Source organism: Antrostomus carolinensis, unplaced genomic scaffold (assembly GCF_000700745.2).
Source record: "Antrostomus carolinensis isolate BGI_N321 unplaced genomic scaffold, ASM70074v2 scaffold906, whole genome shotgun sequence".
Taxonomy (NCBI): domain Eukaryota; kingdom Metazoa; phylum Chordata; class Aves; order Caprimulgiformes; family Caprimulgidae; genus Antrostomus; species Antrostomus carolinensis.
The window spans coordinates 1-22,837 of NW_010320932.1; the positions used below are offsets into that span (position 1 = coordinate 1).

Below are 22,837 nucleotides of genomic sequence, written 5' to 3' on the forward strand. Positions count from 1 at the left end.
GTGATTCTGTGATTCTGTAATGATAATCATTATTCTAAGCATTGACTAGTGCCATGAAGATAACTTTTCTGATGAAGGAAGGATTGAAGTATTTGGAAACAAGTTACCACCAATAAAACCTCCCTGAAACTAATTACTGTTTCCTTTTATCAAGGAACATTAAGAAGTACCTTTCTGATTAAGCTTTTACCTGCACCTGAAAGCTATATGGTACAAATAGATCATTGTTGTGTGTAGTTATTTTGGACAACTGTGATAGAAGGGAGGGAAAATAAGTTATTTTGAACTCATGGGATAAAGCTAAGAATAATCTAATTGCAAAACTAATCTGGTCAGGAAATTAATAGTAACATGTTTTGGTTTAAGTGCAACACCAATCTGGTCAGAAAACAATAGTAACCTCTTTGTGTTTGAAAGATGACATTTCCAGTACTACTGTCTATTTCAAGCATGATCTGCTTTTAGTTCAATCAATCAGTTTATTTTATTAGATCAGATGGTACTGTGATATAAAATAGTGTATAGAATTTTGAACAATGGAAATTATTTTTATTTATGACAAAGAAGCACATAATTAAAATTTCAATAGCCTCATTTCTGAAATGCATATAACTAGTTGGTTTATCTGCAATAAAAAGCACTTCAAGACTTAAGTAATATTTCTAATAACTCCTTTTGAAACATAGTAAGTGCTTATTTTAGCAATGACAAATATTTACAAACTCATTGAAGTTTCTGCAACTTTTATTATTTGGTAATATAAAAGAAAAACAATTAGAAATTAATTATTTGATGTGTTTGTATTTTTTTATTTCACTGAAGAACTACAATGACAAGAAGAAATGTTTATAATGCAGTGCTGTCCATTGATATAAAACTAATATTAATTAATTTATAGGTTCCAAAGATTTTCAGTGGGAATTTGTTCATGGCTTGTTTGAAAATGCAATTTATGGAGGCCGCGTAGATAATTACTTCGATATGAGGGTTCTTCGATCCTACTTGGAGCAGCTTTTCAATTCAAAAGTCATTGGCAGTTTAAATGCTAGAGGCAAGAAGATGACTAGTTTCCCATTTTCAATCTCGTTACCAAATTCCTGCAGTATTTTGGTAGGTATACATCTTCTATCATCTAATATAAAAACTGAAATGTTATTTTCAATAATTATTCTTGGAAAAAATTCCACAAAGAAAACCAGAGTTATAATCCAAAGGATACCTCCATTAATTAAGAGTTCTTTTGTGTGGAGCACTAATTCTTAAGTTGCCAGAACTATTCTACTCGTCTGTTCAGTCAGTCTCCTTTTTTGTGAAGAATCACGAGTAAAAGAAATTGGGTCAATTTATGACAAAGAAGGACATTGTTACATTTTTATATAACTTAGTATATTAACATAATACACTTTTGTACTTACTGCTAAACATAGGAAAATCTAAATCTATCTCCTTATTTACAAAATATATCAACATTCTGACATAATCTGCTAACATGCCGTGGAGGATGTATGACATTTTATTTGGAGATAAATACATATTCTGATTCTCCTTTAGTATTCCTTTAGTGTAAACAAGAGTGAATTCAATGGAGTCTAAAGAACTGGTCTGTTCTTATCCTTTCACATACTATTCTTGTTGTTACTATTATTAAGATTCATTTGCATTTTAATGTAGGACTCCGTACTAGACCTCTAATATGAGTTGATGTAAATGGAATTATACCAGTTAAAATAAATTGCTGTTATTATTTGGCATTCTCTACTGTTCTGACTGTTGAAGTTTGGGATTTGTTTATTTTTTTACTTTAAATAGGCTGATTGTATTCTGTAGAAGTGCTGAGTTAATATCATACAGAGGGAAGGAATAAACAAACCAGGCTGGTCTCTATTCTTGTAGATAATATGGTCAAACAGATGAACCTTTCTTCTTGCCTGTACTGCATTTAGTATTTCTCAATTTCTTATATGATCATTTATGTGATAGTTTATACTTTTATGTCTTAAATATTTTTCTGCAAGCAGTTTTGATTAGTAGAACACTAAAAAAGCAGCTAAGTTTCATTGCTTAAGTTAATTGGAATAATATCTCTTACTAAATAGTGTTCCCTCAGTGTTTGGTGTAGAGGTCTGCTACTGTTATTATCTCTGAAGTGAGATTCCACGTCAAAGTAAATTGTGCACATCTAGGACATGCTCCTGCAAGCAAAAGACAAAATGCACAAGATATAAGGCAATAGGGTGCAGTGCAGCCAGACTTTGAAATAGTAAATATTCTTGCTATTTAAGCCACAATAAAAGAGATATCAATACCATTAGTCTACCTTGGTCTGCAAGGTCTCTTTCTGTTTTGTACCAGAGCAGCATCACTAGTGACTATTACACTACAACCACTATTGATACTATTCTGCATCTACAGTGGTCATGCAAACTTAGTTTTACCTAAACAGTTTCACTTTCTTTGAGTGATAATATATTCATAGATTTAATTAGAAGTGAGTGCTCTTAGTTTTATAAACATATATTATACTCTTTTATTTGAATTCCAAATGCCAAAATCTTTTTTATTTTTTACAGTCAATAATCTTACTTTTAAGTTTTCAACAGAAGTATTTTAACTACTTTTCAGAGACAGTCTTAGCATATTTTTTTTTTCAGTTGATAGCATCACTGTAACCAGAATTGCTTTTTGCTCTTGTAGAGTGGAAACACTATATAGAAGAAGATAGTTTTTTATAAATAAAATTAAGAAATTTATAAATAAGATTACCAAGATGTCATGTTTTATATACTATTTTAATCTTTGTGTTATGCAGTGCACTTAATGAAATTCTTTTCAGCATACACTGTCAGTTTCATGAGCTGAACAAAAAGTTCCGTCAGTTATGTTTATTCTTTTCCTCTAATGCAGGACTACCGTAATATTATTGAAAGCCTTCCAGAAGATGATAAACCTGACTTTTTTGGCCTGCCTGCTAATATTGCTCGTTCATCACAACGTATGATCAGTTCCCAGGTAAAGTTACATTTTTCATTGACCTCTGAATCTTTTCTGCATCCAGCATAAGCTAGAGAACGCAACTACCTGTTCATAAATCTGAATTTCCATAAGAAAATTAGAGTAAATGGAGGTATTTTTGGAATATGTTGACTTTTATCTGTAGAATATTTTAATATGATAACAGTAACAAAGAATTATTGAGAAAGTTTACAATAATATAATTCAGTTCATGTTGAAGAGTATCCACATATGGAAATAGTTTCACTAGTTCTATATATACTGTTAATCTAACTCCTGTCAATGAGATCATTCTTATAGCTGCTGTTCACCTCAAGTTAAGGTTTTAATTTTAGTGACCAAATTCTAATACAGTAATTTGACAGGTAGAATATGGGTAACATTTTATGCTTTTTCTGAAAGGGAAATTCTAAAGAATTCTCCCAGTGGTCAGAATTCTCTCTTTGCTATTAGAAATATGACATTTTGAAAAAAAAAAAAAAAAAAGTTGTTCTCACTGGAGAATAGCATATAAATTCTTAGGCATATCAGAATGAAATTCTCAACATAATGAAAAGTAAGTTCCAGGGTTTTTGTAGGTCTTAGTTTAAAAATTCACTAATTTTAAATGTTTCCATTATTTCTTTAGCTATAACATACGGCAGATGGCTATATCATAGTCAAGAGTTCTCAGCTATCATTTAATTGCAGTTTAGTCCAGATTTGAATATACATTTAATATGTGAGAATGCAGTTATCTTATTGCTGGAATAATAGGCAACAATCAAAGATTTTTAACCTATTTGTCTTAGAGTTATATGTAGAAGCCTCAGCTTGGGTGAGTGACCTGGTTCACTCAATGGCACAGCTGGGGTATCTATTCTTCTCACTATTTGTGGAGCCAGAAAATACTGAGTGTCTCTCTTGTTCTCCTCATTACTTCTGTTTTGTCAGCCTACAAAGGGAAAAGATTGAGTGATTTGAACTCTGACTGTCTTCATCATGAATACATTGTTTGGTTTGTTGGACAAAGCTTTTCATGGCTAATATTTTATCAGCTCCCTTAGGCGTCAATTCAGTTGCCTAAAAATCGGTATCTTGTATTATCTGGAGATGCCCTAGTGTATTTAAGACATCTACTAGGAGGTGACAAATATGACAAAGGACCCAAGTGAATGTATTTTCTTGTTGGGCCAGCAACTGGAAGTCAGAGGCTAAATGGCACTAGAAGCCAGTGTTTAAGCAACTGATTGTGTACCTGATCCAGTACAGCATGAATCTGGAGATCCTGTGTCATATCTGCCTATCCATAGCATTTTCTTGGATAACATCCAGAGTCACTGGAGGCCTAGAGTCTAGAGGGGAGTTTGACTAAGAAGTGGCTGTACCTCAGCCTGAGTTGAAATTTGGTAATGCTCATAGACAGGTGAGAGTCCACCTTTTATTTATTCAGGTGTGCTGGGCATTCTAATACCTTTTAGCTCAAATATGGAGCAAGTTTAGAACTTTGAAGTAAAGCTTAATTTTTATTTTCATTGCTTTTTAGTTAAATCTGGATGAGACCACACAATTACTGTATAAGCACAGTTAAATGGTACAAATCTTTAACTAGTGATTAACATAGTTTATTTGACTGTTAAATTAATTGTGTCAGATAACATGAAAGTTGATTGATTTGGGAATCAGAGCTGTGAAGTGAACTAGTCTATGGATCAAGGCTCACTTTAATTTTCTGCACAGGCCTAGCATGCTGCCTTATACAAGGACAAGTTATAGGGGAAAGAAAAAAAAAAAGATTGAATCATAGAATACCAGGCTAAAAGGGACCTCAAGGATCAACATGTCCAACCTTTCTTAACACAATCAATTGGAAGGTCCCTATAATTGGAATTCTCTATAATTTCAAGACTTAGAATTGCATTTTTTAAAAAGCATCTGTTTGCTCACCATCACCTAAAAAGAACTCAGTGCAGAAATTTCTTATTGGTGTAAGACTTTTGATTTGTTAAAAAAAAAAAAAATCTTGAGTATTGTGTTTGTTGAATATTAAATACAGTACTGGCAAATTTGTATAAATATATCTGTTAACTTCAGTCTATAGCTGTATTGTCATATTATTTGTTTTATTATTAGCACATGAAACTGTAAAGTTATATAAAGGAAATCAGTAGGATGAGGGTGCATAGGGTAATATGCTGAGCTCAAGAACTCCTCTATTACAAAGCCAAAAAAAGCACCAAGACTCCATGTAGCTCTCTTTGGTTTTGTCTTAAAATCTTTTGCGTAAACATTGACTTTAAACCCTTTTTTTCTGTCAGATACACTGTAGACTGCTGATTATTTTATTTATTTCAGCTATGTTTATATAACTTAAGAGCTGCAGTTGTTAAAAATGCTAGCACTTAAAAATAAGTCCTTAACTAACCTCCACAAAATGAGAGTAAATTCAGAGTTCCCGTGTGAAGGGAAATAGGTAATGAATGCATTTACATGCAGACTTGCACTCTACTGATTTGGTGGCCTGTCATAGCATTGATTATAATGTGTAAACTGTGGATTATAGTATTGAAAATATGAGATTGTTGTAGTTACAATTCTGTGAGATGATGCTTCATCATATGAGAGATTTCCTTATCCTTCCAATAATATTTTATGGTACTTCTTTAAGTCTTAGGCAATTTAAGTAACAGAAATGGGAGCTTTTTCTTAAATTGTGTTTCTACCTAGGTATGAATCCTACTCCCATTCAATTTCTGACAGTTTGGCAGCTGTCTTGGATGCATAGGTGATCCCATGGTTCACAATCTGAATTTGAATGATTGCCTTCTAATACAAGTGTTTCTCATAAATCCATTACCAAGCTAAAGCAGAGAAAAACTGAATAAGTAAGGTAGTGAGAAGTAAGTTGCTACCAGCTTAGTCACCATGTCACTAGCACTAGAAAGGTGAAATTTAATACTGTATCCAGTACTTCACTGATTCTGTGCTATATGGTATATTCTCTTATAATTTATGTCTTCTATCCCATATAGTTTCTCATCTACTAGCCATTACCATTTCTTAGTCTGTATTTTTGCTAACAGCCTCCTTATATGGAGATGCACAGAATTGTATTGTCTAAACCACTGAACTCAGTATTAGGGGAAGTGTTTTTTTGTTGTTTTTTTTTGAAACATACATTGAATCATGGAATGGTTTGGGTTGGAAGAGACCTTTAAAGGTCATCTAGTCCAACCCCCCTGCAGTGAGCAGGGACGTCTTTACTAGATCAGGTTGCTCACAGACCCATCCAGCCTGACCTTGAATGTTTCCAGGGCCTTCCACCACCTCTCTGGACAAGCTGTTCCAGTGTTTTACCACCCTCATTGTAAAAAAAATTTCTTCCTTATATCTTCCTAAATCTACCCGCTTTTGGTTTAAAACCATTACCCATTGTCCTATCACTACAGGCCCTGCTAAAAAGTCTGTCCCCATCTTTCTTATAGGCTCCTTTTAAGCCACATTAAGGTCTTCCTGGAGCCTTCTCTTCTCTAGGCTGAACAACTCCAACTCTCTTAGCCTGTGTTCCTGCCCCCTGATCATTTTTTGGCCCTCCTCTGGACCCGCTCCCGCAGGTCCATGTCTTTCTTGTGCTGGGGAAGTACTACATACTTTGAAGTTACTTGTTTAAACCAACTGACAGCAATTTCAACATTAGTCATATATTTAGACTAAGATATTTAAAATAATAATTTAGATATACATTGATTTTAAGTAAATTGTAATTAACAATCTTTTATCAGTTCAAAATCTTTTAAAACAAGTATTAAAACAGGTAACACTATGATCTATTCTATTAACCACGAAGTTTAATATAATTCTATTGCAAGAAATCTGATATTTTATTACAGTGTTTCACTACACAAGATGGGATATTTCGATAATAGAAATTAGATTTTATATAGACTATCTATAATTATTATTTATTTTTCAAATATACGAATGATAATCTGTATTGCTGCAGCCACATGGTTTGCTGTGGCAGAAATTTGCTGCAACACAGTGCAGCATTTTGCAGTCATGCGGAGATCTCTTCTGTAACCTACTGCATTGCTAATGTTTGTTAAACCTGAAGCAGCACTAAAATGAAATGGACTTTCTTCAGTAACCATGCAAATATTGATTATATTCACAGCTTTTCTTTTTTCCAAAGGAGAACTTAAATTCTTATTTAAGAGCTGAATATCACTAGCTGTATTGTTTTAATATTGGTAATTACTAATTGAATTGCTAGAAATTATGTCTTAGGATGTTCTGTAGTGTAATTCAGAGAGTATTAATACTGCATGCATACTGGTAAGAGCCATTTTGTTTTTAATAAAATATTTGTCTTAAAAGATGTGATCTTTTCAGCAATGACTTGCATTTTTTCCTGCATTTTATCCTTAGTTGCTTTATGTAGGTAGAGCTAGGTAAATTTTTGGAGGCTATATTTCTAGAGTTCACTGTGGCTCTTCAGTTCTGCCTTACCTACTGTTACAACAAGCCTTTGACACAACATCCCTTAGGTTGAATATGGTCGCGGTTAATCTCACATGTCGTGCTATGTTCTCTGTGCAGAACATTGCTGTTAAAATAGAAGAGAACTGAGCTGACAGTGCAGCTGCAGGACTCATCATAACTCCTGTCTGTTTTACACCAGGTAGAGATTTTCTGTGCATCTGCAACCCAAGTTTCCTCAAGCTCAGCAAGAGTCCTCACCACTCAAGTTACAGTCATGCTCCTTTCTTCTGAACTGATAAACACTGTATTTTTGCCTGCATATTGGCCCGTATTCAGGTAGTTTAGTGGCTCCCAATCTAACCTATAACCAGCAATTAGAGGAGTCAGAATATGTGGAGGTTTGCTTTAGGTTTCCTGTGGATGAGAAGGGTCTGTAATTTAAATCTCTCTCCAGTCACCTTCTTGCAAACTGGGCTTTTGGCTCTGGTGTACTTGTCTCATGGGACCATATTTCTGTTCTTTTATGAATTCCTATGAACAAATTTCATCCTTTATTATCAGTTTAATAGAACCATACATAAAGTGTCTTAGTCAAAATAACATTTATCATATACGTGATAAATAGAATTTTTACAGCTGGAAATGGATAGGCCTGTGTATGTATTTTTATACCTTGGAAAAGTAGTAAGAGCTATCTCATTCTGTGCAGGATTTAGCATACCTGCAACTAATATAACTTATTGCCAGTAATTACATTAGGAAGATGAAATGAAAATGCAGAGCCATTGTTTTGTCTTCCTCCTTTCTTTGCACAGCAGACTTAGTCATTACAAGCACTCCTTGCAAAGCACATAGCATTTAATTAAAGACTTCTGTTAGTGTTGTGTCATCCCATAAAGTCCTGTCAAATGACTATGCCTGCAAATGACTACAGCCTGTAACTGGTAGCTATGTATGGTCAGTAGACTGGTTAATCTAAACATTCTCCAATGATACAGTAAAGCATTTTGTAAAAAAAGCCATTTAGTAACTGTCAAGTTATCCAAGACTATTCAAGTAGGACTGATAATAATAATCAATAAGGCTAGCATTTAGTTTGCTTAATGCTAATTTCTATAAAGAATACTGTGTATAATAACTTTAATAATATCTTGGAATTCTTGGAACATCAGGAATTCAGCATTCTTTTACATGTACAGATTTGTAATGCATCACAGAGACTATTGTATGAGACAGGTAAGTCTCAATAAGGTTGAAGAATAAGTTGGTTTTGATATTTTCATGGACAAATGAGTACACTTTCTCACACATATCATGCAAGGATAAAGGACAGTTAGTCCCTCTGTATACTAGTACAGCATCTTGATTCTTCTGTGTCTACCATCCCAGGAACAGGAAGTGGAAGGCAAGCCTGTAGATTTGCAGTTCACTTTTTAGTGATTATGGGGGTGATTATGCATGCAGAATCAAAACTTAATTTTTAAAGTTTGTGGAGGACTGTCTCACATGAGTGGGACTCCATGCTGGAGCAGGGGAGGAGAGTGAGGAGGAAGGAGCAACAGAGACTACATGGAATGAGCTGACTGCAAGCCTCGTTCCCCATATACCTGTGCTGCTCATTGGGGAGGAGGTAGATAAGTTGAGAAAGAAGTTGAGCCTGGGAAGAAGGGAGGGGTGAGGAGGAAGGTGTTTTAAGATTTGTTTGTATTTCTCATTATCCTACTCTGATTTGATTGGTAGGAAATTAAATTAATTTCCCCAAGTTGAGTCTGTGTTACCTGTGATGGTAGTTGCTGAGCAGTCTCCTTGTCCTTATCTTGACCCATAAGCCTTTTGTTATATTTTCTCCCTCCCTGTCCTGCTGAGGAGGGGAGTGATAGAACAACTTTGGTGGGCACCTGGCATCCAGCCAGGGTCAACCCACCACATCTGCAAAGTGCTTAAGGGCATCACAAATGTAAAATAATAATTTGAGATTCAGATTGATGAAGAGTCCACAGACTGTAGCTTCTTACCATTTTTTCAATGAAATACTATAAAATTATTTAATTGTAGATTTTATATACCAATTAAAAATGTTGAGCTGTGAATACTTACATCTTCAAATAAGTGGGTTCCAGTTCACATCAACTGAAGTTGCTGGGAGTATTTCTCCTCCTATATTTTGTCCTTTGTAATTTTATTTGCTTTTGAACCAGGCCAGTGATACTCTGCAGTTCTGATGCTTCAGATTTTGCAACAAATTACTTGCTTTAAAAACCTGTTTCAGACAAATTTTGTAGTCTCAAATATAATCCAAATCTGACTAGTACTTTCTGTGGCAGGGTAGAGGATACAAGGTAATTTAATTTTCCCAGATACATTTCTCTGAAACACAGCTGCATGCTTGTCTTCTCCTGTTTTGTCTCAAAATGTGTGATGGGAATCATTCTCACTTTTCCCAGGCAGCAACTCTGTTATTTTTATTATCTGAAAGTAATTGCAGAAGAATGGTTCCTTGAGGTACTCCTTTCTCTTTTAGTCCTAGGTACTCCTTTTTCTTTTAGTCCTAGATATGTATCTCAGCTTTTTTGATAATAATGATTCTGCTTTTCTGTCCCATCTAACTACTCTCAAATATCTTCATGGAATCCATCTGATATTCGTGAAGGCACCATAAAGAGTCAAACAATACCTGTAACTTTAATGTGCTTCTTTGTATTGTTAACAAGATAACTGACTTGCTATTTGACGTGTTTAAAGGAATGCCTTTCCCATCATGTTACACTTCAGGTACTTTCTTCTGACCTTCTGCCCCTCTGTTCCTCTTCGGACTTGGGTCATCAGTGCCTGACAAACCTGGTTCAAAGCTCTGCTTGCTAGTAGCAAGCCTGTTGGCACATACTCTTGTTACACTTTGTCATTGGGATTCTGTCTGCCCCTAGCTGTCAGTCTCTCTCAAGCAAGGTGTGACAACCATTAGAGCCACAGTCATGTCTGCAGCATCCCAGCTCTGCAACCAAGTATTGTGACCTGATTGCGTGGTCGCGTGTATCCACTAGATGGAGAGGATGTCACCTGGGCCTCCAGATCCATGGCCACCTGCCATTTCCTCTGAATGGCACTGGTTCTGATCCATGAGTCAAGCCCAGGTAACCCATGTGCCTCCCCAACAGAACTTTTTTTCTCCTCACCTCTTTCTACTCATTCTGCAATTGCACATCTGCAGGTGAAGAAGGAACCTTTTCCTTCTTGCTGGAAGTCACAAACTTCCCCTTTTATTGTAATAAAATCTTTTGGGTAGTCATGACAGGATGGCAGATAAACTAACATAACAGAAAAAATATTTTCTATACTAAGGGTAATATTCTTCTAACAAAGCTTTATTTTTCTAATATGATAGTTGTCTAGGCTTCCTGTATGTTACAGTCCATCACCAAAGAATAACACGTTCCTACTTGCTGTAGAGTGAATTATGTAGAACTGTGAAATCCTGTTTCCTTCGCTAATATTATCTTCAGTTAGTGCTTTAGTATTTCTTAAAATACCTCCTGCATTAATACCCAATATTTTATTTAGATATTATTCTTTAATACATTTCCCACAAGTCAATGGTATTTTAAAAATAGATTTAATGGAATAAAAGTGTATCTCTGAAATATAAACAGAGGTTCTGTCAGATCTGTGTTTCAGCTCTTCAGAGGATCTTTTGTTAAAATCCTACTAGAGAAGAATTGTGATGCATTTATTGATCCAAGCCACTTCCAATTTCCCTGATAGATATTGGAATAATTTTATGTGAGTTTGTTTTCCTTTTAAATGTGTAGGTACCATGATAAAAGAATATGATAAGCCAAATTGAAAGCCAATTCAAGTTAAAACAAAGAAGCCCCAGTGTAATTAATCTTATCTCACTTGAATTATATGAGCATTAGCCACCTCATCTTAGCTAGTTACCCTTTTTATTTTTTTATTTTTTTTTTACTAAAGACAGACAAGCAGCTACAGGGAATAATTTGTGTCATTCTTAGACAGGCATCTAAAATAAAGGGATGAATCACCTTTTGGAAGTATCTATTTCTTTCCCTTGAACTTTGGATCAAGCTCTGTAAGAATGACAACAACATTTCTAAAATTCTATAATAAAAATTTTAATAACCATTTAAGAGAAGAAAGAAAACTGCCATAAGTACCAGGTTGTTGCTTATGCAGAAATGGTCTCTTCTACTGGAAGCTGGACTGAAAAATTAGATATTCACTGTGGGAGGAATAGAAACTTGGTTGTTTCTCCCATTTCTGCATTGAGTCTTGTAACAATTCAAATATAGTTATCACACTTTCATTTCATATGTAAGTATTCAATTTAAAATTGAAGAATTCAAGAGGAAGAAGAGCAAATTCAAACATCTTAAAGTATGCAGGTTATAGTGCTTGTCTCAACGATGTTGATAATTTTCTTAGAAATGCTAAGAAATGAAAAAGGGCTTTTATTAATTAGTAAACAGACTTTTTGTGTTTGTTTTGTTTTCCAGTATAGTGAAAGACCAACACATTTCAAATTTAATTTGTTTGTTGTCAGTTTTATTTTATGCGCTTCCTAAAGCAAGTGAATAGTTCCCACAACTGATTGTGCATCCTTAGGCAGGACCATCATTTAAATTAATGGAAGAGTGTGCTTCCATTGCGAGACTGACCTGTTACCTGCCTACTGACATTTCAGGAGTGCAGTTTGAGATTAAGACAAATTTTGAAAAAAACCCATAAGTTAAAAATGTAAATACCCTCTTAATTTAAAATTAGCACATGAGAAACAGAAGTAAAGCCTTGCACACCAATATCAGGTGGCATGAAAGGACTGGAATCTTGGTTACAAAGTTCTCTGTTGACCAACACCCTCTGGTCCTTTTCTGCCAGGTGGCTTTCCAGCCACTGTCCCGCAAGCCTGTAGCATTGCATGGGGTTGTTGTGACCCAAGTGCAGGACCCAGCACTTAACCTTGTTGAACATCATACAATTAGCTCTGGCCAATCAATCCAGCCTGTCTAGATCCCTCTGTAGAGCCTTCCGACCCTCAAGCAGAACAACACTCCTGTCCAGCTTACTGAGGGTGCACTTAATCCCCTCATCCAGATCACTGATAGAAATATTAAACAGAGCTGGCCCCAATCCTGAGCCCTGGGGAACACCATTTGTCACCAGCCACCAACTGGATTTAACTCCATGTTCATGTATGAGTATGTTCATGTTCTCTAAGTAGACTGGTTCTCTCCCGTTATTAACTGCTCCCTTCTTTCCTAAACCAGGCACAGAGGCCATTGAATACTTCCGGCTTTTGTGTACCATCCCTCACTTCGGTTCTCTTGCATTCATCAGATGCCTCATGTTTTCTTTGAACTTCTGCGTATGTGTTGAAACCCATCTCACTCTTAATGTTCCCTGCTAGTCTTTCCTCCAGCTGCACTTTGGCTTTTGTAATTTCATGCTGAATTGCCCAAGCAGTGCTTTTATCTTTCTTTCTCTGTTCTTGATTTGTCTTCTTATATGTTCCTTTTGTGTATGTGTGTGTTTTTCAATCCATTGAGACACTTCCTGGTTACCCAAACAGTCATTCTGCTGAAAATCCTGGTCTTTCTTCTCAATGAGGTGATTTGTTCTGAGGCTCACTGAAATATACTCCTTTATTCCCTTTTTTAATCACCTGTAAGTAATGTCCACTATACTGTCTCCAATTTTCCCTGTCCCTTATGCCCACTTTTCATGGGATTCTGCTAACAGTTCCCTGAATAAACCAGTGTCTGCTTTCCTAAGTCCACAATCTTAACTCTGCAGCTTATCGCGTGCCTGTCCTCAACATAAATATAAATGGTAATTCCTGCCTGCATTTGCAATGTTGGCTGTTAAACAGCACTTTAGAAATTTCCTTCAGTAATGTCATCATTAATAATATAGCTTTTTCACATATATTTTTAAATATAAAGATATACAGTTACCAATAATAGTATTGAAAGGGCTTCTGTGTCTGAAAGGTAACTCTTAATTTGAGTTAAAATTTTATAAGTTAGCAGGTGTTGTGAATTTTATTCAAGGTTTTAAGATATAACTCCCATGAAAAAATTGTTGACACAATTCTTTGACATAGTTTAAATCTTGTGTGTTTTATTTCTCATACTCGGTAAAAATCTCATCTTACAGATCACTGCTATAAATATCAATTTGGACGTGTACAGGAGTAGAATGCACATTGTTATAGAGAGTATTTAAAAGTGTGTAGAAATGACCTGTGTCTGTATTCCTACTTATTTTCAAAATCAGGCAAAAAGCATGTTGCCTAACTGTATACTCTACAGAAAATATACTAGCACAGAAATCTCACACTGAATGCATTTTTAATAGATGTGATTGCTTAAAGAGAAACAACAGTTTCTTTAATGAAATCTATTAGAAATCACAAGGAATAGCTCATCATACCTTAGTGTAGCAGCTAAATATAGTAGTCATTTAAAATAATTACTGTTGCTCTTCAGTCTGTGCTTGAAACTTAGAAATTTTGTAGACAAGCACAGTTATCTTTTTTATAGCTATTTTTTATTTTGTGATGAATACTTATTGAATTAAAATTAATAGTAAATTAATAATGGAAAACAGCGCAGGGAAATGTAGTAAGGCAAACAAGGTAAGAACCAGGGTCAGGAAACGTAAATTGAATTTTGCCTCATTAAGTGTAATTGTGACGTTCTAATTGACTTCACTAAAACAGCATTTTATCCTTGGATTCTTTTTTTTTTTTTTTTTAAACTTAGTTGCTGACCTGCTCTTATTTTTAGCAAGTCACTGGCTGATTTTCTACCTCTTCCCACTCAGCATTCCTTGCATATCTTGTTTACTTAGATTAAAACTTCTCTCTCTCTTCCTAAAACTGTAGTTAGAGGTATAATTGTAGTACAGTTTCAGTGCTGGTTTTTACCTTGTTAATGACAGCAACAGAGACAGCATGTGCAGGGGAGGGTGTACAAGGACACCTGGAACTCAGATTGTTGGATCATGCTTGAGGTTATACACCAAGTCTCCACTACTGTTATTACCCAAGTTAGGTAAAGAAAAGTTAGGATGAGTATGTCCACCTAATATTGGAGTCATACATCTGACTGTAGTGTTTCTGCTTGAAATAGAATAGTGTGTCTGTGGTGTGTGGTTATTTTTTAAGGTGCAATTGTAATATAATGATAGCTGTAGTTTCTTGTGTGTTCATCAATAGACTAAATTTCCTCTTTCAAAATTTAGCTCAGCAGGACTCTGAGCACTGGTACCTAATTTTATATATGCTGCTACTCCATAATTCTAATCATGCCGTATAGAGTAATATGGGTATAATTATTGAAAAGCATGCAATTGAAATTATTCTTGAACTTGTTATGTTATTGCTATAGATGTCAGGATGAACATAACTCTATTTTCTTAAAATAATCTAGCATTTATGTAACCCTGTATCATCTGTACAGAGCATATAATTACTGACATTTATTAAATGCATCCCACATCACAAATACATGACTAATAGGCAGGCTCTAGCAGACATTGATGAGTAATGCCAAACGGTATTTATTATTACCATGCAATTGAGTGATCTCAGTACTGAACAAGAATTTTTAAAATATGTGGATTATTTTGTATATACTTGTGGTGCTGCATGAAAGAAATGTGCCGTGCCACATAACGGAGTGGAACCCACAGTATGGAAAACACAACTTTTTACCATTGCAGTGAATAAATGCAATACTTCAAGTAATCTTAATATTTCCCATAGGAATGGTGCTATGTATATGAGAATATATTGATGCCTTGCACATGAGAAGTTTGTTCTCTTCTAGAGATACAATTTTCCAGTTTTCTTAAATTTTGTCAGGGTCTGTAATTAGCTAAGGTCAACCACCTCCTCTGGCCTTCCTTTTATCATCATTTTCTCCAGTTAATATGTATTCTGGGGACTTCTACAGAGTAAAACCCCTAGTTATTCTCTGGGAGAAGGTGCAACTAGAGTGCTGGCTGGGTCAGCAGTGGGTTTGTGCTGTCCATCTGCAGCATCCGGCTGATATTCTTTCCTCCTCCACTGAACCCCTACTCTACAGAGGATCTTCCTGGCATCAAAGGTGTATGATCCTGTTCAGTATAAAGGAAGATAAAGGCAGTGTCAATATTTTTCCCTCATTTGCTTTGTATTTTGATTAAGAAGGCATGTATCTTTGTACTGAGTCCAGTCCTACTTCACATCCTTATTGATTGAAAGTGCAGCTTTGAGGTGGCCTTGAGGGAACAACAAAAGGGCAAGTGTAGACCTACACTGTTTCTTACTCATCCACATGCACTTTGAATGATTTGGTTATGAATGCCATGAAAATACCTTCCTCCTAACAACCTCCATGGACCCTGTTCTTGCAGGAAGGGTGAGGGACACAGGGAAACTGAAAGTCAGAGAGGTTTCTTTGGCAGTTCAGTCTTAGACTACTTTCAGAGCCAGGTGGGTAACTGCAGCCAAACTATGAGGAGCAGTAAGGAAGCATGTAGTTCTGTCAGAAGGCACATCAAACCAAAACCCATTCCCTCTCTTGACACAATGAAGACTTAGTTGCATTGCACTGAGTTATTGCTTTCCTGTTATTTACCACAGTGACTATAACTTCATATTTTAGTTTGAGCTGTGAAGTCTTATGAAAACAGAAATAACTCCTTGAACAACTATGTAAAGGGATATATTGTTTCATTCAGAGAAATGAAACATAGAAGTAGTTTCTGTGCTTAGACTACATCCTTTTAAAACTGGTAGATGGCAGCAGAGTATCTGCTTTGACATTGTCTATAGATTTACTGAGAGGAGTTTGTTAGCTTTTATACAAAAATAAAAATCCTTTTATCTGTTCTACAGTCTTGAAAAAAATAGCAGTTATCTGACTGGCAAATCTTTTCTGTTTTGTGTGCATAGAACAGTAATCATATGTAGCTCAGAAATGATTGATCCTAGATTTTTTTTTAATTCAGTGACATAGAATTTCACAATATATTTCTGACTTTATTATTTTTCTCTTTTTCAAATTGTAATACTGTGTGTGAAATTTGATTTTGTTATATGATTTGTAGGATAGATTGCTTATGAAATAAATACAAGACTTATATCTAAGCCTGTGTTTATGATATATTGTATTTGTGAAGTGGCAGTTTTTGCAGTAGCTGTGAATTACTCAAGGCAAGACTTTTTCCTTATCTTGTGCATGAGTGAAGAACAGAAATAGATTTTGTCTTTCTAGAAATCTGTTTTTATCTAAGTTCTAGGGAGGGAAAAGTTAAAATATTGACATTTCCTCATTTTTATTTACTATTAATTTTTATTTTAATTTTCAGGTCAAATATGACTTTTTAGTAGTTCCATATGAAGCCATATGGGATCATTCATTGTTTTTATTGCTTCTCATTCTCTCTTAATTTCTCTAAATTTATGAGTTTTTTACTATAATATATTGGTCAATATCATAGCAGCATATATCCACAGAAACCCATAAAATATGCAATAGATTAAAAAAATGAGATGGACAATTAATTTAATAACTAGGTAAATAAATTGACATTTTAATTTTGACTACCCCACTTTTATTAATGAATGCAGTTTATATTTTTCTGTGCTCACAATGCAAAAAAACCATATAATGTATGAATTTTCCCCTAAGAGTTCAGTAGCAGTTCTTGTATGCTGTTCATAGTTATTAGATGCACTGTTCCTAAATAAATTACTCTGCTGAATTGTTTTGTATAAATACTGTTATGAATAGTTGACCTTACTTAAAACAGACAGCTTCTCATGATTCTGAATAATCTTCTCACCCTTCTTTAAACAGACCGTTATTGGCGATTGCTTTTATATTTTTATTATCTTTCTTTCCACTGTTCTCATATTTTCATTTATGGTACTGTTTTCCTGCTTTAAGGTAGATTTTTTCACTCTTATCATTATTGAAAATATTTAGATGTACATTTGGACTGGGCTAGTACAACATATAAGAGCTTTTAGTATGTAATTTATTATATAATTATTAAAAGAATATGTTGCAGTAACAAAGGTGAGCATTTAAAGATTAGAATCATAGAATGGTTTGGATTGGAAGGGACCTTTAAAGATTATTTAGTCCAGCCCCCTGCAGCGAGCAGGGACATCTTCAACTAGAGCAGGTTGCTCAGAGCCCCGTCCAATATGACCTTGAACATTTCCAGGGATGGGGCTTCTACCACCTCCCTAGACAACCTGTTCCAGTGTTTCCCCACTGTCACTGTAAAAAATTTCTTCCTTATATGTAGTCTTAATCTCCCCTCTCTTAGTTTAAAACCATTACTCCTTGTCCTATTGCTACAGGCCCTTTGTCATGGCTAAAATGTATTTTCCTCTGTTTCTTGAAGGTTAATGACTATTCTAGGCTAAAATTTACAAACAGTATTCAGGCTGAACGATCCACCAGCATACAAAGTTTCAGTCCAACCCATTATTTTTTAAAAAATTACAGTCAGTTGAAAACAGTGTGCTGTCGTGGAAACTTCAGTACTAAATTATGCTACCATCATGCCTGTTGTATTTGAGAAAAGAAATGGGATTAACTAGAAAGAGTTAAAGAATTTCCATGAACTTTTGATAAAGATCCCAGTATGTTACAGTACTCTAGAACACTGAGAGTTAAAACTTCATTTCTTTTGTCTCAATACTTTTAAGTGCTTAACTATTGGTAATTGCATCCCAATATATTTGAGCTACTTTGATAAAATATACAAAGTAGAAACAGATATAGATGCACTGAAGAACAAAGATTGAATTAATGGATAGATAGTGAAATTCCTTTTTAAATTATATTGGCAAATTCTATAATTAGATAATTAGAAAGAAACAGCTAACCCTATACACTAGAGTTAGAAAATATTTTAATTACTTGACCTTGCAGTCACTACTTCTCAAATTCATTTCAGCTGTATGTAAGTGTTTATACCTATGAAGGCACTTTAAAAAATAATGTTTTCAATCCCCCTTATTCACAAAGCAATCACATAAACTTTTTGCAGCTTTATAAACATATGAAAATATAAATATACAATTTAATATGAAGTACTGCATACTGGATTACCAGTTAAAGTATATTTGATATAAATGTTTTATTTCTTTGCAAATGATGGCAGGCAACTATCCAAAAACAAATTATAAGAGCCAGAACTATAGCTAAAAGAATGATATCTGGAAGGCACAAATGTGTGTTTATTATCTGTATTGCTTGTCAGAACTCCGCATGTGTGCAGAGTGAAAAGGAGGAAGAATAACAGGAATGATAAAGATACTATGATCAAAACATTAATCAGAGAAAATAATTTTTCGCTAAATTAAACAAGAATCTTTTCTGCTATGCACAATAGCTGGAGCACACAAAGAATTATTAAAGTTTAAAATTATGAGAATAAGAGGATGAAACAGTACTTTCCATAACAGAAGCTACACTGAGCAATGGCTCATATTTTCTTAACCTTCCAGATTACTTGCAGAAGCCCTTCTTGTAGGCCTTCACATCCCTTGCTAGTTTTAAACCCAGCTGAGATTTGGCTTTCCTCACTCCATCCTAAGAAAATGGAGCAATGTCTTTTTATCCCTGCTGGGTAGTCCATCCCTGCTCCCATCTTCTGTGGATTACCTTTTTACATTTGAGATCACTAGCTTCCTTTTCATCCATATTGATCTTCTGCCACGCTTGTTCTTTGGCTTGTCTATCGTACTTGCTTCCTGCACATCAGAACGGAATGTTCTTGTGCTTTGAGGAATTTGTTCTTGAAGACTGACCAACTGTCCTGGCCCCCTTTGCCCTCCTAGGGCAGTTGCCCATTCAATCCTGCCAAGAAGATCCCTGACTAGGCTAAAATCTGCTCTCCTTAGAGTTGTGATTCTACTATTTGCCTTGCTCGTTTCTCTGAGGATTTTAAACTCCACAATCTTGTGGTTGGTGCAGCCAAGGCTGCCCTCAACCTTCACATCTTCTACCAGTTCTTCATTGTTTATTAACAACATACTCAGTAGAGCATCTCCACTGGTTTCTTTATACATTGCCTGTATAAAGAAATTGTCTTCAACAAATTCTAGAAATCTGCATTCCTTGCACCCTGTCATATTGCCATGATGGCGGATACTGGATTGGTTGAAGTCTCTCATGAGTATGAAGACCTGTGATTGTTGGGCTGCTTCAGGCTGTCAGAAGAAGACTTCCTCTACTTTCTTGATCAAGGAGGCTGCAGCACACACCTACTAAAGCACCACCTGTATTGGTCTGTCCTCCGATCTCTACCCTCAGCTGGCTCATAACCTGTTCCTAGGCAAAGCTCTGTTCACTCCTTTGCCTTGACTGAAACTTCTCCTTCCCTTCCTTTCTGGCAGGTTACTTCAGACTAGACAAAAGTAAGGTTTTTATTAAAGATGCATCTTACAGATATTCATTAGGTATGCGTGCTGTTCCTCTTGGCAAACCAAATTGCAGGGTCGTGACTAAAGTAATTTATTGCAATAGACTGATTTTCATCAACTAAGAGTGGATTTTAGGACTTGGAATTCATTTCACTTTTAATTCCTTAAGTATAACAGAGAAATAAAAATCCTATTTTTATAATTTCTGAGATCTGGAATCACAGATTATGCATAATTCTCTAGGACAACAGATTATATTGTCATTTCTGAGGGAACTAAAAAGATTTTTTTCAGAATTAACATTGTAGTAAGAAGTGAGCCTTTAATTAAAAATAATACTATTTTAGCTTAATTAAAAATATTTTAAAACTTATTTTTTAAATATAAGTTGATATGTTATGCAGATAATTTTATATATTTAAACTTTATGTATATTCATGTCTTGTTTTAAGTCTTGTAAAACATTTAATATAAGAACAAAATTATATGCTATAGAAGTTAAAAATAGTTGAGTGTACTATAGTCTTGTAGTGCTTCATAGTCTCTATTAAAGCTGGTAAATAAGAAGCTATTGTTTGCTTCAGTGAAAGAAAATTTAAAAACAAAAGAAAAGAAAACACTACATGATTGCACATCGTCAGTAATAGAAAATAAGTCAAAACTCAGTATAAACAACTTCCTTCTTCACTCTGTCTAACAATTAAGTAGTCCAGTCTTTCTGAATAATACATTTTTTATTATCAAATTAAATTCTTGGAAGTCAAGCAAAAGAGGAGAGAACTAGTAAGTTGTTCTCTAACATGTCTTGCAAAAAAAGCATTGTGAAAAAACCCTAAATTTAGCTAAAATACCTAAAAATACCAGGAGTTTTATATGCAGTTTAAGGGACAGACTGCAATATCACAGAAGAATTTTAATTTCAGTATTCTTTCTTTATAAAAGTACACATATATTTGATCAGTTTATGTGTGGAGTTACCAGCGTTATTAACAGTAAAAGACAGTTGAACCTAATAAACTGGAAGCTCCTCATCTTTCTGAAAATTTTGCAATTATTCTTTTAATTGCTTACTTATTTTCTTTAAACTAATAAATATGCATTTAAATAATTTGAGGTATCTAAGAGATCTGTGGGAGATCAGAATGAATTGATTATAATGGTCTTGGAGTTTTGATGCCTGATGGATACTATGTGTATTTAGTAATATATTTGGGTTTTTGTTTCTCTTTTTTTTAATTACAGAGGGAGCATAGCTAAAGGTAGAGCTTGAATTTTGTCTGTAGATTTTGTGAAAAAGAAAATTTTTTAATTAATTATACACCTCAATAGTTTTAAAATTATAGTTGGACAAATAAAATAACTGATAAGAAAAATATGGATTTTTTTTGTTTGTTTGTTTTGGGCTTAATATGAATGAGGCTCAAGTATGTTTTATATATGGATATGGGTATTATTTGTGTTCTGAATAGATCATTATTAGTAGTCAAGTATGCAGCAAAGTATAGTTCATAGATAAATCAGAGTATTTGCTATTGTATCACATTTTTGTATTAAAAGAAATTTGTTTATCCTTCTTCAAGATTTGCATTTTTATTCTCATCACTCAGGTCATTTCACAGCTTCGGATGCTGAGCAGGTCAGTAACTGCTGGCTGCAAATTTGACAGAGAAATATGGTCTACTGAACTTTCTCCTGTTCTCAACCTATGGAAGAAACTTAATCAGGTAGGAAAGTAGCTAATTTGAAAAGGTTTTTTTTCTTTCCACTGGTAACTACATTAAAGATAGGGTTTAAGGAATTATCTTGAATATTGAAACATAAGAAGTGAAAAAGTAAATTAAATGCATTTGAGGTGGGAAATACAATGTTACATGTATGTAATGACTTATGAAGTCTGTATGTGGGATAATAGATTATAATTTTTTTTCCTCTATATGGAAGTAAGACCACACCCACAAGATATGAGACTAACATCTTGTATGTGTTTCCAAGAAGAACACTAATATATTTTAGATCAGAATTTAGTCTCTTCATTTTTCTAATATTCATAATACAATGTTTAATGATTTTAAATATTAAATTAGTTTTTCCTATATAATATTGTACTATGGTACTAGCTTTAAATTGACATTCATTAAAATCCTTGCTACAATGCTTGCAATATCCAGTATCACTTGCTTTTTGTTCCTTTATTGTTCTGGGTTGGTCCAGTTTGGTGGTGGTGTTTTACATATATTGTGAACCTTGATTTCCAGCCATTGAATTCTTAATGTGGGTGTCAGTTTAGCTGTAATGTGTGCAAATTCTCTTTGAAATGCAGATAGTATGCATACCTGGGAAGGATCCCTCTCACCTCATGCTAGGTGCCTACCTAGACTTGTGGCCATTATTTTTCTCCTCGGTGATAAGTAATAGATCACAGACATAGTGGCCTAAAAACATGTCTGGTACACAACAGCAATGAAATGAGAAAACCCTTTCCCTTACTCAAATAACCACATACAAAGAAGTGACATGAGGTGCAGATTAAAATTTACCATTACATTTTGAAATCTCTCATTAAATTTTCATGCTAAGTGTATGGTACATCATGTTTTTGCCAAAATAATCTTTTGGGTTTTTTATTCAAATCTGTGGCCTCTGAACGTGGACCACTGTTGACCAGGTCTGTGATCCTGTAAGAAAAAGCAATATAGTTCAATGTGATACATTCCATCGTATCTTACTGACTAGAGATAAATAGACTTTTAGGCCTGCAGACCTTCCTTAGAAGAGCTCAGATGAAATTGTTGCATATATGTGTATACATATGCAATCAGAAAATTAGAGAGTTTGATTGTAGTGTTTGGAGAACTGATAAATGAGGCCAGTTTTAAACAGTAAAACAAAACTGCAGTACATTAATACTCATTAACA

At 34.5% G+C, this 22,837-nt stretch overlaps 1 protein-coding gene across 1 annotated transcript in view; it reads left to right on the top strand.

Moving 5' to 3' along the window:
- Positions 1-898: 898 nt before the first annotated feature.
- The window catches only part of LOC104526295 (cytoplasmic dynein 2 heavy chain 1-like), a gene marked incomplete at both ends in the record, with an annotated part of 47,516 nt that continues 25,577 nt past the window's right edge, over positions 899-22,837 (top strand). Inside the window, 3 exons of the mRNA XM_010169715.1 lie at positions 899-1,110; positions 2,905-3,009; positions 21,529-21,645. Of these exons, the coding sequence (XP_010168017.1) occupies positions 899-1,110; positions 2,905-3,009; positions 21,529-21,645 (434 nt within the window). The remainder of the gene's footprint in view (positions 1,111-2,904; positions 3,010-21,528; positions 21,646-22,837) is intronic.